General features: G+C 55.9%; 5 protein-coding genes across 5 annotated transcripts; 2 read left to right on the forward strand and 3 right to left on the reverse strand.

Annotated features, from left to right (window-relative positions):
- Window positions 1–1,467: 1,467 nt before the first annotated feature.
- On the forward strand, window positions 1,468–3,217 carry N657DRAFT_579701 (general substrate transporter; the record flags this gene model as incomplete). The annotated part of the gene is made up of 5 exons (XM_062789414.1): window positions 1,468–1,520; window positions 1,558–1,898; window positions 1,960–2,197; window positions 2,246–2,766; window positions 2,826–3,217. The coding sequence occupies 5 exons, from the start codon at window positions 1,468–1,470 to the stop codon at window positions 3,215–3,217; spliced, it is 1,545 nt and encodes a 514-aa protein (XP_062644218.1).
- Window positions 3,218–3,263: 46 nt separating this feature from the next.
- N657DRAFT_648942 (glycoside hydrolase family 93 protein) lies at window positions 3,264–5,365 on the reverse strand. Its single transcript, XM_062793624.1, has 3 exons — window positions 4,559–5,365; window positions 4,077–4,272; window positions 3,264–4,018 (listed from the first exon to the last, which is right to left on the reverse strand). Exons 1-3 carry the CDS (start codon window positions 5,104–5,106, stop codon window positions 3,542–3,544), a joined length of 1,221 nt encoding a protein of 406 aa, XP_062644219.1. The 5' UTR covers window positions 5,107–5,365; the 3' UTR covers window positions 3,264–3,541.
- A 546-nt stretch (window positions 5,366–5,911) lies between these two features.
- On the reverse strand, window positions 5,912–7,588 carry N657DRAFT_658378 (MFS sugar transporter-like protein; the record flags this gene model as incomplete). The annotated part of the gene is made up of 4 exons (XM_062794890.1): window positions 5,912–6,557; window positions 6,614–6,997; window positions 7,067–7,471; window positions 7,542–7,588. The coding sequence occupies 4 exons, from the start codon at window positions 7,586–7,588 to the stop codon at window positions 5,912–5,914; spliced, it is 1,482 nt and encodes a 493-aa protein (XP_062644220.1).
- Window positions 7,589–8,356: 768 nt separating this feature from the next.
- N657DRAFT_674141 (glycoside hydrolase family 31 protein) lies at window positions 8,357–11,396 on the reverse strand. Its single transcript, XM_062795727.1, has 3 exons — window positions 11,021–11,396; window positions 10,811–10,965; window positions 8,357–10,752 (listed from the first exon to the last, which is right to left on the reverse strand). The coding sequence occupies exons 1-3, from the start codon at window positions 11,034–11,036 to the stop codon at window positions 8,623–8,625; spliced, it is 2,301 nt and encodes a 766-aa protein (XP_062644221.1). The 5' UTR covers window positions 11,037–11,396; the 3' UTR covers window positions 8,357–8,622.
- Window positions 11,397–11,718: 322 nt separating this feature from the next.
- Window positions 11,719–14,729, forward strand: N657DRAFT_624953 (glycoside hydrolase family 3 protein). The gene is made up of 3 exons (XM_062790733.1): window positions 11,719–11,804; window positions 11,870–12,475; window positions 12,547–14,729. Exons 2-3 carry the CDS (start codon window positions 12,079–12,081, stop codon window positions 14,481–14,483), a joined length of 2,334 nt encoding a protein of 777 aa, XP_062644222.1. The 5' UTR covers window positions 11,719–11,804; window positions 11,870–12,078; the 3' UTR covers window positions 14,484–14,729.
- Window positions 14,730–14,792: the final 63 nt, after the last annotated feature.

Below are 14,792 nucleotides of genomic sequence, written 5' to 3' on the forward strand. Positions count from 1 at the left end.
ATTCTGTCCTACAGGGAATCAGTCCCAAAGCTGCACGGCTAACGGGGAGGATCCTGGACTGGCTGATGGACTCGGGGAAACTGCCGATGTACAGTTTGTCCAGGAGGCTGGAGCTGGAGCTCGCGGTTGATATCCCTTTCCTTCGAAGGCTAAGAGGCTTTCTCACTTTGTATTTCCAGGATCATACACTGATCGTTTCCTTGATTGTCGATATGGGATTTTCACCCGGCCCACGAGGGGGCGGTTTTCCTGTATAGTATAGGTGTTGAAAATCCGACACGCCCTAGGGGACAGCGGTGTAGGAATAAGAATAATAATAGATAAGCATCTTGCCGTCCCGCTGGCGTTACAGTTCCTCATCGGATTTACAAACCAGGTTAACTTCACAGTACAGTCATTCCCAGTTGGGTCTTTTTTCAATTTTTATTTTCTTCTGTTTTTTTCTCTTATTTCTCCAACTAATGACAGGGAACAGTCACTCAAAGCGTTGCTTGTCGACCTACACCCTAGCAATCCGTCTGCCCATTCAGGCTCTCAATAACTTCTCTCGATGCGAGCTTGCAGCTGGGGGCTTAGCAGCGCTGGACGTCATGCTTAGGTCACCCGGGCCAGGTTGGTGCTTTGTAGTGTTTGCGGTGCTGCGTCTGGCGACGCTTCCCTTGCCTTGGATGATGGAGCGAGAAGGGTTGAGATGGGGGAAAAGTGCAGTGACAGAGTAAAGACGGGACTCGGGAGAAGGTTTGGTGGGCTCAGAGCGTAAACGAGTCGGGGTTATGTTACTGTAGCTCCTAATTCGTTTCAGAACGACAGCTCTTAGCCCTACGGCTAGTGTTCAACGACACGTCCGTGGGTTGTTTCATTACACTACTAACTGCTCAACATCGACACCTTGATTTCAGCTTTTCAAGTTCATCTTAACGTAGCTCATGCCACGTTGGGAGGGACAGCCAATAGGAGCAACGTACAACGCGCAACCTGACTCGAGATCTGGGGTTGCTGCAACGCAAACTGCAGGGCTTCTAAGGCTGTTCCCTGAACGTGTGTCATTGAGTGGGCTCGAGACGTCGCCGATTCGTGGAAGATAAAGTGATAAACAAACATCGTCAGCACGCCTCGAATTTCCTCGAATCCAATCGCGGTCTTCTGCCCCATGGGGTCCTCAGAAGGCGGAGTGACAGGCCTTTTGTTGCCCACCCCGCACCCAAGACTCCACCGGTCGGCATGTCCGGGCTCAAGATTCGGTCCATGACTATCTGTTGCTTCACGGGGAGTGGGGACCAGCGTGCCTGGAGGACACAAGGAAGTCTAGGAGAAGGACTGTGTGGTCAAATGTTTGGTTTGATATATGAGCCTTCCCCTTCCCGTCTTGGCGATCCGTACCAAGAAACGCCATCTCCTGAACTGCCGTGTCTTTGTGATTTTGTCCGTGCGAGATTCTTGGCCTGCAGCCAAGAGCGACACACCACCATGGGACTCGATTTTGGCTCGACAAGACTCTTCAATTGGTGCGCATTCCCGTCGTTTCAACGCTTGGCTAAAGCTTAGTTCTTCCCCCAGGTACATTTCCCTTGTCGCGGCGGCATGCATGGTCTTGTACGGCTACGATGCGTCCGTCTACAACTCTGTCCAAGGCTCCAAGAACTGGGTCGCCTATTTCAACGACCCGGACCCTAACACGATCGGAGCGGTAAATACGGCCTACACAGTCGGTGCCATCTTTGGAGGCTTCTTTCTCGGCGGCCCCGTGGCCGACTACCTGGGGCGAAAGGTCGGCATGGCCACGGGGTGCGTCTTGGTGATTGGTGCCACCTTCATGCAGACCTTCTCTCCGCGACACAACATCGCGTGTTTCTTGGCTGGCCGCTGCATCATCGGTATTGGCCAGGGGATTGCCTTGAGTGCGGACCACCGACCCTGTGATTTCCAAAGGACAAAACGGCTGACGATTATTGCTCCTAGCTGCGGGTCCCATCTACATCGGTGAGCTGGCGCCGCCCGAAATTCGCGGCAAGATCATGACATTTTGGCAAACATTCTATTCGGTCGGATCCTTCATCTGCTTCTGGGTCAACTACGGTTGTACACAGCATAAGCAAAACTTGGGTGAATGGGACTGGAAGATGGTGGTCATATTCCAGCTCCTTGTCCCCGTCATCATTCTGTGCCTTCTCCCGACAATTCCTGGGTCACCGCGGTGGTAAGTCTCGCCCCACGACTCCCCGGGATGGTCGGACTGACCAGACAGGTTCATTCAACGAGGCAACAATATCGAGAAGGCGCGGAATGCACTCCTGAAAGTCAGAGCAACGCCCGAGGAGGTCGAGGAGGAGCTGCTGAGGATCCGGGAAGCAATCGACTACGAGAAGGAAGCTATCTCGGGCAGCTACTCGGCACTCTGGAAAGACCCATCCCTCCGAAAGCGTCTCCTGCTCTGCTCGATCCTCAATGCCGGTCAGCAGCTGACGGGCCAGGGCACGCTCAACACCTACTCGACCAAGATCTACCAAAAGGTCTTCACCAGCTCGGGCCAGATCGCGCTCATCAATGCTCTCAACGCCACGTTTGGCATCATCTTCACTCTCAACGCTATCTGGATCATCGATCGTTTTGGGCGCAAATATCTGCTCATGGCCGGCGGTGTCGGCATGGGCGTCTGCATGGTCATCGTCGCTGCCGTCGAGACGGAAACGCCATCCCCTGGCGGCGCCAAGACAACATCTGTCGGCATCTCAATCGTCTTCCTGCTGTTCTTGTTCATCTTCTTCTGTGGGTAGTTCTAAGTATATCTTCACCAACCCCAGGTACGCTAACCGATCCCGCCACAGACAAACCATCGTGGGGCGCGACCGTCTGGATCTTCACCAGCGAGATCTGGAGTATGAACATCCGAGGCCAGGCTGTGGGCATGTGCTCGCAGGTGCAGAACGTCGCCAACGCCATCTTCCAGCAGTTCTTCCCCATATTTCTCAACAACTGCGGCTTCTACGCATTCTACATGTTTGCGGGCATCAATTTGCTGCTGGCCGCGTTTGTCTACTTCTTCATACCCGAGACCAAGCAGGTTCCGCTGGAGGAAATCGACGCCCTGTTTGGCGGCGCCAACCATGCGGCGCGGGGAGAAGAGATGATGATGGAAGGCAAGCGTGCGCAGGCGACCGGGACGGAGGCGGTCGAGAATGTCCAGAATGACACCGCCCAACGGGTGTACAGCCGTTGATGCCGCTTTGGGGGGGGATTATGGTAGGTAACTTGATGCCGGCGATGGAAAGGGTTTGAGGTCGAATTGACCAGGCTGCGATCCAAGTTATGGGGACTCGATTCCCTTCCCTCCTAAGAGTTTCAAACTGCTCTTTGCCTCAAAGTGCGTACACATGTTGAAGCCTTGCGGCAACTATCCGTATTCACATAACGTAAGAGACAGAGTATACTGATCTCCGATTCGCCAAGCCATTCAAAACCTCTCCGAATTCGCACACTTAAGCTCACACATGATGTAGATTGGCATGTTCGGGACAGATCACGGAGCAGAGACCTCGCAATATCAAGCCGCCTTGCATGCAGGCGGCTTTGGGTCTGGCTCAGGCTTCCAGTCTCCATCCAGCACCTTTCTGACGTCCAACACACTATTGACCAAGGCCCCAACACCGTTTCCGTCAAAGGTATCACCGCCCAGGACCATGAGATGCTCCGGCCTCTTCTCAAAGACATGGAGCGCGCGGCTGTAAGCCTCGGGTTGGCCGACTTCCTTGATCTCCCACTTGTCCGGATCGGCCCCAGCGGTGTTGACATAAACTGCGCTGCGATCAGCGTCCGACACGACGATGGTTCCCTTCGGTCCTCCCACGGGAGACCAGACGACATAAGGCGAAGCATTTGGCGCCACGGTACCGTTCTTGGTGTTGATGACAATCGGGATATGCTCAGCCGAGTCAAACTTTCTTGGATCGTCGGCCAACCGGTAATGAACAGGGTAGTTGACGCCGTGGGAACTTGAGTTACCGACAGGGAGTTCGTAAACCTTGCAGTTCAGGATAAGCCATGGCACGATTAGAGGGCTGCACAGACAGGCTTCTTACAAGGATCCACTTCTTGAGGGGCGGGATGTAGGCGACCACGGTCATGCCCGGGCGGGCCAGATACTCGTCGTAGGCGACATCGTTGACGACGGGGCCCCAGGTTTTCAGATCGCGCGAACGCTGGTGGGCAAGCTTTTGGCCGTGCTTAGGATCGCGTTGGTCGGAATAATACACGATGAGCTCGTCCTCGTAAGCGCTGACAGAATCTTAGTAACGCTAATTCATCTTGACATGGAAAGCACGAAGAAGATGATTATGATAAAGAAGATTTCTGACCTGAAGCAGCAGACGGATATGAAGTGGAGGAGGGAGTGGATGCAGGTGGAAGATAAGGAAGACAGGCACATAAAGGAACAGGGACAGGAGGACGGAGAAAGAAGACGATGATAATGTGAACAACGGAAAAATCAAGAGGAAAAAATGGAAGGAGCGTGAGGAGGAAGAGGAGGTACAAGAAAAACATAAAAATGCGACAAACGTACAGTAAGAACGGCTCCCACACAGGTGTCGCGCCGTTGGTCGTGTTTGGCCGACCACCCGCGGCGACATGGCTCACAAATTGCCAGGTTCTTGCCTTGTCTGTGCTGGCGTACAAGTCGATCCGCGTTCCATTGTTGCTCCAGCTGTTGCCCGACGCCAAGATGGTGCCGGACTTGAATCCCCCAAGGGGCTTCCGCAGCTCATAGAGGGCGGGCTGGGCGACCATGCCCCAACCGTTGACCTGGTCCGTGAGGTTGGAGATCCATTGAAAGGTCACACCGCCGTCCTTGCTTTCGAAGATGGGAAAGATGGGAAGGTTCCCAGGGCCGCCGGTAAGTCCAAAAACGTTGGCAGTGACCAGGAGAGTGCCGTCTCGAAGCTCGGCATGACGCGGGTACATGGCTCGGCCTCCTTTCGGCGGAGTCCAGATGACGCGGTTGCTGAAGGTACTGAAAGGCTTGGGGCTGTCTGGGTCCGGGGGTCCATGAGGCTGAGGCAAGGCCGCGCTGGCCACAGCAAAAGAGAATATTGTTGGGAGTGATAAACGCATGGTTGCCAGTTCTGTGTGTTCTCCAGATTGTCGGCGCTGTTGGTCACATTGATGGACGGCAGCACCTCTCCGAGCTACGTCCAGGCTTATGTACTGTTGCAATCATGTGCTGAGTCTCATGGTTCAATTTCAGCTTCAGCTTGAAGTCCTCCGCTTCCATCATAGATCACAAGCCGAGGTCATTGCCGGTCGACTGCATAGGGAAAAGTCATAAACCAGGGGCAACAATGAGGCTAAATTGAGCGCGTCGACCTGGGGTAAGGCGCGCCAATCGGGCCCGCAGGTGAATTCGATTCGCGATCTAAGGTAACATCCCGCCTGACACTCTTCCCCGGATTCGTGATGACTACCAGGATGACGAGATTCCTTCGAGAGGGGCAAGAGTTACTAAAATAGGCATGTCAGTCACCGAAGCTGTACTAATGAGCTTGATGCCAATCCTGACCCGGCCGCTTGGGAGGGGTAGTCTAACCATGTGAAAGTACCTGAGTGGTAATCCGTCAGCCTAAGGTAGTTCAAGCGTCCATCAATGCAGCCTGAAAGAGGCAACCGGGTAAATGTCAGCGGTTTTCAAGCAAGAGGCTGCGGGTAGCGTGATCCTGTTAGCCTCAAGGTTTCCACGAGACCAACAGGAAGAACCGCAAGCTTGACTTGACTTGGGCTAGACAGACACCAGCAAACGGCACAGAGAAAGAAAATAGAGGTAAAGTTTAGAAAGATGTCAACCGAATCGATTCATTCAGGCAGACTTGCTAACTCGTGTCCTAACACCCCACCCTAGCAACAAGCTAGCCCAGCTGTCATTTTAGGCTGATTTCTCATCAACCCCGTGCGCTTCTGCTTGAATAATATCACCCTTGTCGAGGTCTTTAGGGAGAGCACCTAGGGATCGTTCCCCAAAGAGAAGATCAATCTCCTCCAAAGACATCTGCTTTGTCTCTTTGAAGAAGAAGAAGACAACAGGGATGGTGACGAGGATGTCCCAGGCGACAAACAGAAAGTAGAACTTCCACTCGAGCTCTTTAAGCGCAATTGGGGACACTTGTGCCCAGAAGGTCGAGACAAGCCAGTTGCCGATACCCGTCGCGAAGGCGTTGCCGCGGGCACGAATCTGCATAGGCATGACCTCGGACATGTACACCCACGAGATGGGGCCCCAAGACCAGGAGAAGATGACGGTGACGCAAAAGATGAAGAAGACGCCACCGATAGAGAGTCCGTGATCCGGGTTCGCCTTGTCGATCCGGCTGTTGATGGCGGACTCGCAGATGAGGGCAATGGCAATGGCGGCTGTTCCCCAGAGGAGAGGGCGGCGGCGGCCAACCCGGTCGATCATCAAGGTGATGAAGATCAAGTTGGCCAGCGGACCAACGCAGTTGTAGATGCCGGCGACCAGCAACGCCCTGTTCCCGACGATGCCGAGGGCTTCGTACATTTGGGTCTGGTAGTAACTGTTGGAGACAAGATTAGTATCACTTCCTCACAAGGTACAAGCTCTTCCACGCACCCGATCACGTTGATGCCGGTGAATTGGGTGAAAACCTGGACCGCAACACCATGCATGAGACGGGTCCGCCACTGTGGCACGGTAAACATGATGCGCCAACCCGGAATTGTCATGGCCTTCTCGGCGGCAATGGTGGTTTTGATTTCATGGAACTCCTTCTGAATCCAGTCCTCATTGGTGCCGTCGAAGTGCAATTTCCGAATGACACGCATCGCCTCGTCCTCGCGGTCTTTCTCCATGAGGTGGCGGGGAGACTCGGGGAAGAACATGATGCCGCAGACAAGCATCAGGGCGGGAGCGGCCTGGAAGGCAAGGGGAAACCTCCACTGGAACTGGCCTAGGCTGCCATAGGCATGCGCGGATCCGTATCCGACCCAAGTGGACCTTCGGGATGGTCAGTATTCAATCCAACGGCTCTGGGCACTTCGCGATGCTGGGCGGCACAAGACTTACACAATGAAGCCCACGCCGATCATCTGCTGGGCCAGGCCGACAATCAGACCCCGAATCCTAGGATGGGCACACTCTGACTGATAAACTGGGACCGACATGCTCAGCAGCCCTACCGCCCACCCGGCAATGATTCGGCCCACGAGGATCATGGCAAGATTCTGCGCGGCGGCCTGCAGAATGGAGCCGACGAGGGCAATGAGCGCCCCGATCATGATGGTCTTCCTGCGCCCGAACCTGTCCATGGTGAGACCTCCCATTAACGACCCAAAGACGGCTCCTCCCGAGAAGGTGCTGTTGATGGCGCCGATGATGGCGCTGCCTTTGTCGGTGTGGAAGTACTCGAGGAAGTTCTCGGATGCGATAACATCGGTCATGACGCCCGAGTCATACCCGAAGAGGAACGACCTGCCGCGCTCCCAGTGTAAGCATGGCTACTTTGCAGACTGCACGAAGCTTGGTGTTGGGGAAGACAAACCCGGTAGCGGCGAAGGCCGCAAGGGAGATGTTGAACGCTTTACCCATGACTGCTACCTCTCCAGTCTCTCCGTCAGGCTCTCTAGCGTCGGAATGGGCACGTATTTGGGATGACTTTAGTGTAGATGGACATGACACTTGTATTTATTCAGCGCCACGTGCAGCATGGGCTCACCTCGCAACCCAGGCCTACTTCCCCCGGATCCCAAGTCTTGCAAGACTGTTCCACGTCCAACATTTCGGTATTAGTGCCCTACACATGCCACCGTTTGGGTTGAGGGATCCTTTGGGTGGATTCCTCGTACTCAAGATTTTCTCTCTGCTGATGGTTAAAAACAGCGGTTGAAGTTGCGCTTCATGTGATTTGTGCGTCGTTGAATGCCGCCAATTGGGTGTGCTCCCGGAGATCGCGGTGCTGACGAGTGGGGTTGGCCGTTGGTGAGGGTGAGCTTGGGTGGCTCTTCCTCGGTGTAGAGAAATCCGAGAAGCTTGATCCTTCGGCCTGATTTCTTGAAATGGATATCGGCTTGGGTCGGGCCGTGGTCAAGACTGGGGTACTCCCGGATCCTGGAGTCCCATATCCGATGGGACGGGAGACAAGCTCTTTGCCTTTAGCTGGAGGACAGGTCGCAACCAAGTTCAATGCTGAGGACGAGATATGAGACAGTCCAAATCCACTCAGCTCTGTGATTACGCCGTTGCCGATCCAATGTAAACCAGGAATTGAGCTTGCCCCAGGACGTTCCCAGCTCCAATCCCTGAATGCCGTCCTTGCCGATGGTTCGGGAGTCCGGCCCGAATGACCCCCACCTCCAGTACAGGCCTCAGGGACATGCCCCAGGGACATGTCTTAATCGCTTGTCTGTACAGCGATGACATCAGAGGATCAGTTCGGAGACAGTGGCTCTCTGGGAATTTGAGTGCTGCGTTTGGAAGCGCATCTCGACTCGCATACATTGTATGTTCCAAGGACTTTCAGGGGTGCGTGGGGTCCATGTTCGCAGATAACTGGGAAGTCGTGAGCACTAAACCTAAGTAGACTCCTAACGTCTGTTCATGCTAGACACGTCGACCCAAGTGCCTCACTCGCTCACGACAGTGATGACCGAGTTGCCCTTCAAGACGTCCTTCCCCACGACCTGTCCATCCTTGACCTCCAGGATGCCGACTCTCTTTCCCTCGCTGTCAACCAGGACAGCGGCGGCGCCCTCGCTGGCAAAGTAACTTCTCACCTCCACATCGGTTGTGTAGTCGTAGACAGTCCTCTTCTCGCCCTCCTTCCCCAAGACCAGAAGCGTGTTTTGGCGGACATACAGTGGCAAAGAGCCGAATGAGTGGGTCTCGGTGAACCAGCCGGGGCCGCTCTTCACCTCTCCGGTGAAGAAATTTGTCCACTTTCCGTTGGGCAGATAGAATTGAACTGTGCCATCCTCCTCAAACACGGGTGCGACAAGGAGACTATCGCCGAGCATGAACTGGCGGTCGAGGGTCCATGCAGTCGGGTCCTCGGGGAACTCGATGCACATTGCCCTAAGACTGAGCGGAATGCCGTTCTTCACGCAGTCCTGGGCCTGCGAGAACAGATAGGGCATGAGCCGGGCCTTGAGGTGCGTCCACTTGCGGAGGGTGGCCGAGCACCCCTCCTCCGACTGGTCGTCGTCATCCACGGTCCAGGGCACACGGTATGAGTTGGAGCCGTGCAAACGCGAGTGTGAACAGAGCAGGCCAAAGGCGACCCAGCGCTTGTAGATCCAGGGCGGCGGGTAGCCTTCGAAACCGCCAATGTCGACGCTCCAGAAAGCGAAGCCGGACAATCCCAGGGACAATCCGCCACGGAGGGACTCGGCCATGGCCTCGGGCGTCGACTCACAGTCCCCGCCCCAAGTGAGCGGGAATCGCTGTGTCCCTGCCGTCGCACTGCGGGCGAACAGGACGGCCTCGTTGGCGCCATAGCGTTTCTGCAGGGCTTCGTAGACCAGCTTGTTGTAGATGAAGGCATAGTAGTTATGCATCCTCTTGGGGTCCACGGAGGAGTCGAACCACTGCACGTCCTCAGACGGGATACGCTCTCCAAAGTCCGTCTTGATGGAGTCGACGCCAGTGTCAAAGAGCCTCTCCAAACAGCTGACAAACCAGGCACAGGCATCAGGATTGGTGAAGTCGACAATGCCCATGCCCGTCTGCCACAAGTCCCACTGGAAGATGTCTCCGTTCTTGCGCTTCAGCAGATAGCCCTTGGCGGCGGCCTCGGCAAACACGGGGGAGGCCTGGCCGAGGTAGGGGTTCGTCCACACGCAGACCTTCTTCACCACGCCGTCGGCCTTCAGACGCGTGATTTGACCCTTGGGGTCAGGGAACATGTCCTGGTCAAACTCGAAATCGCACCACTGGAAGGCCTTGAGCCAGAAGCAGTCAAAGTGGAACACCTCGACCGGAATGTCGCGGGCCTGCATGCCTGCGAGAAAGCTGTTGACGGTTTTCTCGTCGTACGAGGTGGTGAAGGACGTGCTAAGCCACAAGCCAAAGGACCAGCTGGGCACACTGCCCGGCACACCCGTGAGGATCGAGTATCTGCGGAGGATCTCGCGAGGGGAGAGGCCGTAGATGATGTACCAGCGGAGCCTCTGCCCTTCGACGCTGGTTTGCACGCGGCAGCAGCGCTCGCTTCCGATCTCAAGCTCAACGCGCTCGGGCGTGTCAATGAAGACTCCGTACCCGCGAGAGCTCATCCAAAAGCTGATGTTTTTGTACGCCTGATCCGAGGAAGTGCCGCCATCGGCGTTCCACAAGTCCACCTTTTGGCCGACCTTGTTGAAGGGGCCAAAACGCTCGCCAAGGCCGTGAACAGACTCGCCGACGCTGAGTGTGGTTTGCGTGAAGATATAATGCTTGAAGTTGCGCACATCGGCCAACTGCATGGGCGTGCTTGGCGCCGGCGTATAGGCCAAGCCAACAGACCGGTTGAGGAGCGTGGTCAGCGGCTTCCTGCTGTCGGTCGGGTGGAACGAGATGTCGAACTCGTGTGGTTTGCCGCTGACTGTTGCCGAGAGGCTCCCGGCGGAGAGCGTGGTGCCATTCTCGGTCGTTGTGATTTTGGCATTCACCTCAGGGCGGCCTGCAGGGAAAAGATCGAAGTCTGGCCCGCGACGGACAGCACCCTGCCAGTGGGTAGTCTCGACGGAGATGACGCCGTCGATGGCGGCCTCGATGTCCTGGACACAATGAGATTATGAACCTCGCCTCTTTCGCCAGGGTAGGATCGCAACGTACAATGCTGAGTGTACCAAGATTCAGGGTGTCGCCGCGCGTCATGATCTTGCGCGTTGGGCACAGCAGGCTAATGCCTTTCCCGGAAGGGGTTGGCGTTATTCGGTAGACCTCCTCGGCATACTCGATGCGCACGCCCTCGGCCACGAGCCATTGTCCTAGAAAGCTGGGTATCAGATAGCCATCTTCTGACAAAGTTGCGAATGCACATACCGTCGCGAAACCTCATGGTCAATGAACTGACTCGATGTGCCTATACAGTCTCGGACTCTCAACCTGGGAGAGAAGGGTTCGGTGCAGTCGGCCTGGAACCTGTTTTCTCGGCATAGACACGATGACTGCGTGGTGAGTTCTCAGGATCTCAAGTGCAAGCTGCCTCCATTGGGCCAAAGATGCCATAACAGGTTGTCTGGCTTGACATGTGGCATTCCTCTCGATCCTTCGTGGGCCCTTGTCTCCGTGGTGTTGGCATCGCGACTAACCCAAGATTCGGATATTTACAGATGGTGGGTAGGGTTGGTGGGGTTTCTGGGCACATACGGCGATCTGTACGAGCTTCTCGATGAGGGGTTTTGCAGATTTTCTTTCACCGGTCATGCCATGTCCTTGGTGATCCTGGAAGGAAAGCTCTCGGCGGCTCGGCTCAAAGAAAACCGAGTGTGCTTTGGTGGGGAAGTGGAGCCCCACCGACTCCACAAGCAGCCCGCGTTGCATTCCGCGAACGCCTCGAGACGCGATCCTACCCCATCTCGAGCGATCACTAGTGAGGTTCTGGTGCGGGGTGTGGTGCGTTTAAACCACTCTTTCAGTTTCTGGCCGCAGGACCTGCAGATTTCGATGTATGACCGTTGTGCCCAAGGGCATCGAGGCCCGGTTGAGCCGTCTATCAACTCCACAGCTCGCAAACCGACGTCATGCATGGACAACTTCACACCACTGGGTCATGATGGAATGTGGTTGTTTGAGGCCAGCCCAGCTGGGCAAGCTGGAGACCTAGGTACCGAGATCTGCGCGATGGAACCTGATTGTTCACTGACACCACGGCATTTCTTGATCCGGAAGTCTTGGTAGGATGCAATGCACCAACCGGCGCACTGATGATTACCGACTTTGTTGCTACCTCGCACCTCCCAAGTGGATTGCTATGCTGGCACGGGCAGTCATAAGCTCGACAAGAATTGCTTTCACCATGGCGATCTCGGCTAGGCAGCGCGCACTCTTCTCCCCGACTCGCTCGACGCCGCCCTCCCAGCTAACACGGGATCACAACCATGAGATTTCTGTCGTCGGCACTGCTTCTTGCGGCGGCCGTCACTGCTGCCGACAAGGGACGCCCCAGTCTTAAGGATTCCGTCTACAAGAACCCAAAGGCCTCAGTCGACGCTCGCGTGTCCGACTTGCTCTCCCGGATGACCATCGAGGAGAAGGCATCCCAGCTCCTGCAAGGCGACATACGCAATTGGATGAATGAGACCACCGGTGCTCTCAACCAGACAGGCCTGGAATGGAGCACCCGATACCGAGGTAACTCCTTTTACGTCGGCGTCCCGGTGCCAAATGAATGGCTCTCGGAGCACATCAAGAAGGCGCAGGACTACATCCAGAACCAGACCTATCTCGGGATCCCAGCATTCGTTCAGACCGAGGGCATACATGGATTCCTCGCCCGTAAGTCCCCAACCGCGCTCACCTCCGTGCCGGCCATCCAAATAATGTCTTTTCTGACTGAATTATAATAGACAATGCGACCATCTTCAACTCTCCCATTGCCCATGCGTGCTCCTGGAACCCAGCTCTGGTGCAAGATATGGCCGTCGTCATTGCCAAGGAGGCCCGCGCCATTGGTGTAAACCAACTGTTTGCTCCCGTCGCTGACCTTGCACGCGAACTTCGCCACGGCCGCGTCGAGGAAACGTACGGCGAGGACGGGTTTCTTGCCGGAGAGTTCGCCCATGCCTACGTCAAAGGCGCTCAGTCTGCTGGCGTCAGTGCCATGGTCAAGCACTTTGCCGCCTTTGGCTCGACAGAACAGGGCCTCAACACGGGGCCGGTCCATGGCGGCGAGAGGGAGATGCGCACCACATTTCTCCCTTCGTACAAGCGAGCCATCGTTGATGGCGGCGCCTTTTCCATCATGACGGCCTACCACAGCTACGACGGCATTCCAGCCGTGTCGGATCCCCATCTGCTCACCGACATCCTGCGGGACGAGTGGCGATACAAGTACTTCACCATGACGGACGCCGGCGCCTCGGACCGCCTGTGCAAGGACTTCAAGATGTGCGCGGCGAACCCAATCGACAAAACTGCCATTGTTCAGTACATTCTCCCGGCCGGCGGCGACGTGGAGATGGGAGGCGGTTCCTACTCCTTTCAGGAGATACCTGCGCTGGTGGCCAGCGGCAAGATCAAAGAGAAGCTTGTGGACACGGCGGTCTCGCGCGTTCTCAAGGCCAAGTTTGAGCTCGGCCTCTTCGAGACCCCCTTCCCGGGCCTCCCGTCCGAGGAAGCGAACAAGGTGATCCATGCTGCCGACCACGTCGCCTTGGCCCAGAAGCTGGATGCGGAGTCCATCGTCCTCCTTGAGAATCACAACAATGTTCTTCCATTGCGCAAGGATGCTTCCGTTGCCGTTATTGGACCCATGGCACATGGCTTCATGAACTATGGAGATTATGTCATCGTCAACTCGTCGACCCGCGGTGTTACGCCGCTTGATGGCATCAAAACTGTCAGCCAGGGTACGGTCACCTATGCCAAGGGCTGCGAGCGTTGGTCGACCTCGCAGGCCGGATTCGCCGAGGCCATCGCGGCTGCTGAGGCTGCCGACGTTGCTGTGGTTGTGGTGGGCACATGGTCTCGTGATCAGAACGAGCTGTGGCAGGGTCTCAACGCTACAACGGGGGAGCACGTTGACGTCAACAGTCTTGACTTGGTCGGCGCCCAAGAACCGCTCGTACGTGCCATCGTTGCGACGGGTAAGCCCACCGTTGTCGTCTTTTCGTCCGGCAAGCCCATCACGGCGCCGTGGATCTCGGAGAATGCCGCCGCCCTCGTCCAGCAGTTCTACCCGTCCGAGCAAGGAGGCGCCGCCCTGGCGTCTGTTCTCTTCGGCGACGTCAACCCCAGCGGCAAGCTCGCTGTCAGCTTCCCCCGCTATGTCGGCGATCTGCCCATCTACTACGATCACTGGAACTCGGGCCGCGACGCCAACCCCGACGCCGGCATGGCCCACGAGAACGGCACGCTCGTCTTTGGTCACCAGTATGTCCTGGGCGACCCGAGACCGCTGTATGAATTCGGCTACGGTCTCAGCTACTCCGCCTTCGAGTACAGCAATGTTGCTGTGGACAAGCAGTCGGTCAGCGCCAAGGATACCGTCACTCTCAGCGTTACCGTGAAGAATGCGTCCGACAGAGACGGCCAAGAAGTTGTACAGCTGTACGTGAAAGATCTGATCGCCAGTGTTGTGGTGCCCAACATTCAATTGAAGGGCTTTGAGAAGGTGTCTCTGAAGGCTGGGGAGAGCAAGCGGGTCAGCATCAAGGTGCGGATGCAGGATCTGGGGGTGTGGAACGCGAGGATGAAGTACGTCGTTGAGCCTGGTGACTTTGTGTTCCTTGTCGGCGCTTCGAGCAACGATTTCAGGGGCAACGTAACTGTTACCTTAAAGTAAGTCGGCATCCGTATAGCGGATCATAGCTTTAAGACGCACTCCGACGCCACCTTGCCCCTTATCGGGCAAGTTAAAGGGACTTTAAGTTAGGTCTCTAACATGCTGAAGCTGCCAGTGTGGAATGCACCATATACTTACTCCCTGCCAGGGTTCACGAGTCCCGTTTTCTCTGATCCATGTATTGATATCAACTGCAATCTGGCCCAAGACTGACGGCTCACTCTTCGAACCAGCAGAATGTACCGCCAAGGCCCACCTAGGAGAGGTAGAGCGGAAGCTGAAAACACAGAGCTACGCTTTGTCAAGGAT

The sequence above is a fragment of the Parathielavia appendiculata genome (assembly GCF_033297405.1).
Source record: "Parathielavia appendiculata strain CBS 731.68 unplaced genomic scaffold N657scaffold_16, whole genome shotgun sequence".
NCBI classification, from domain to species: Eukaryota; Fungi; Ascomycota; class Sordariomycetes; order Sordariales; family Chaetomiaceae; genus Parathielavia; species Parathielavia appendiculata.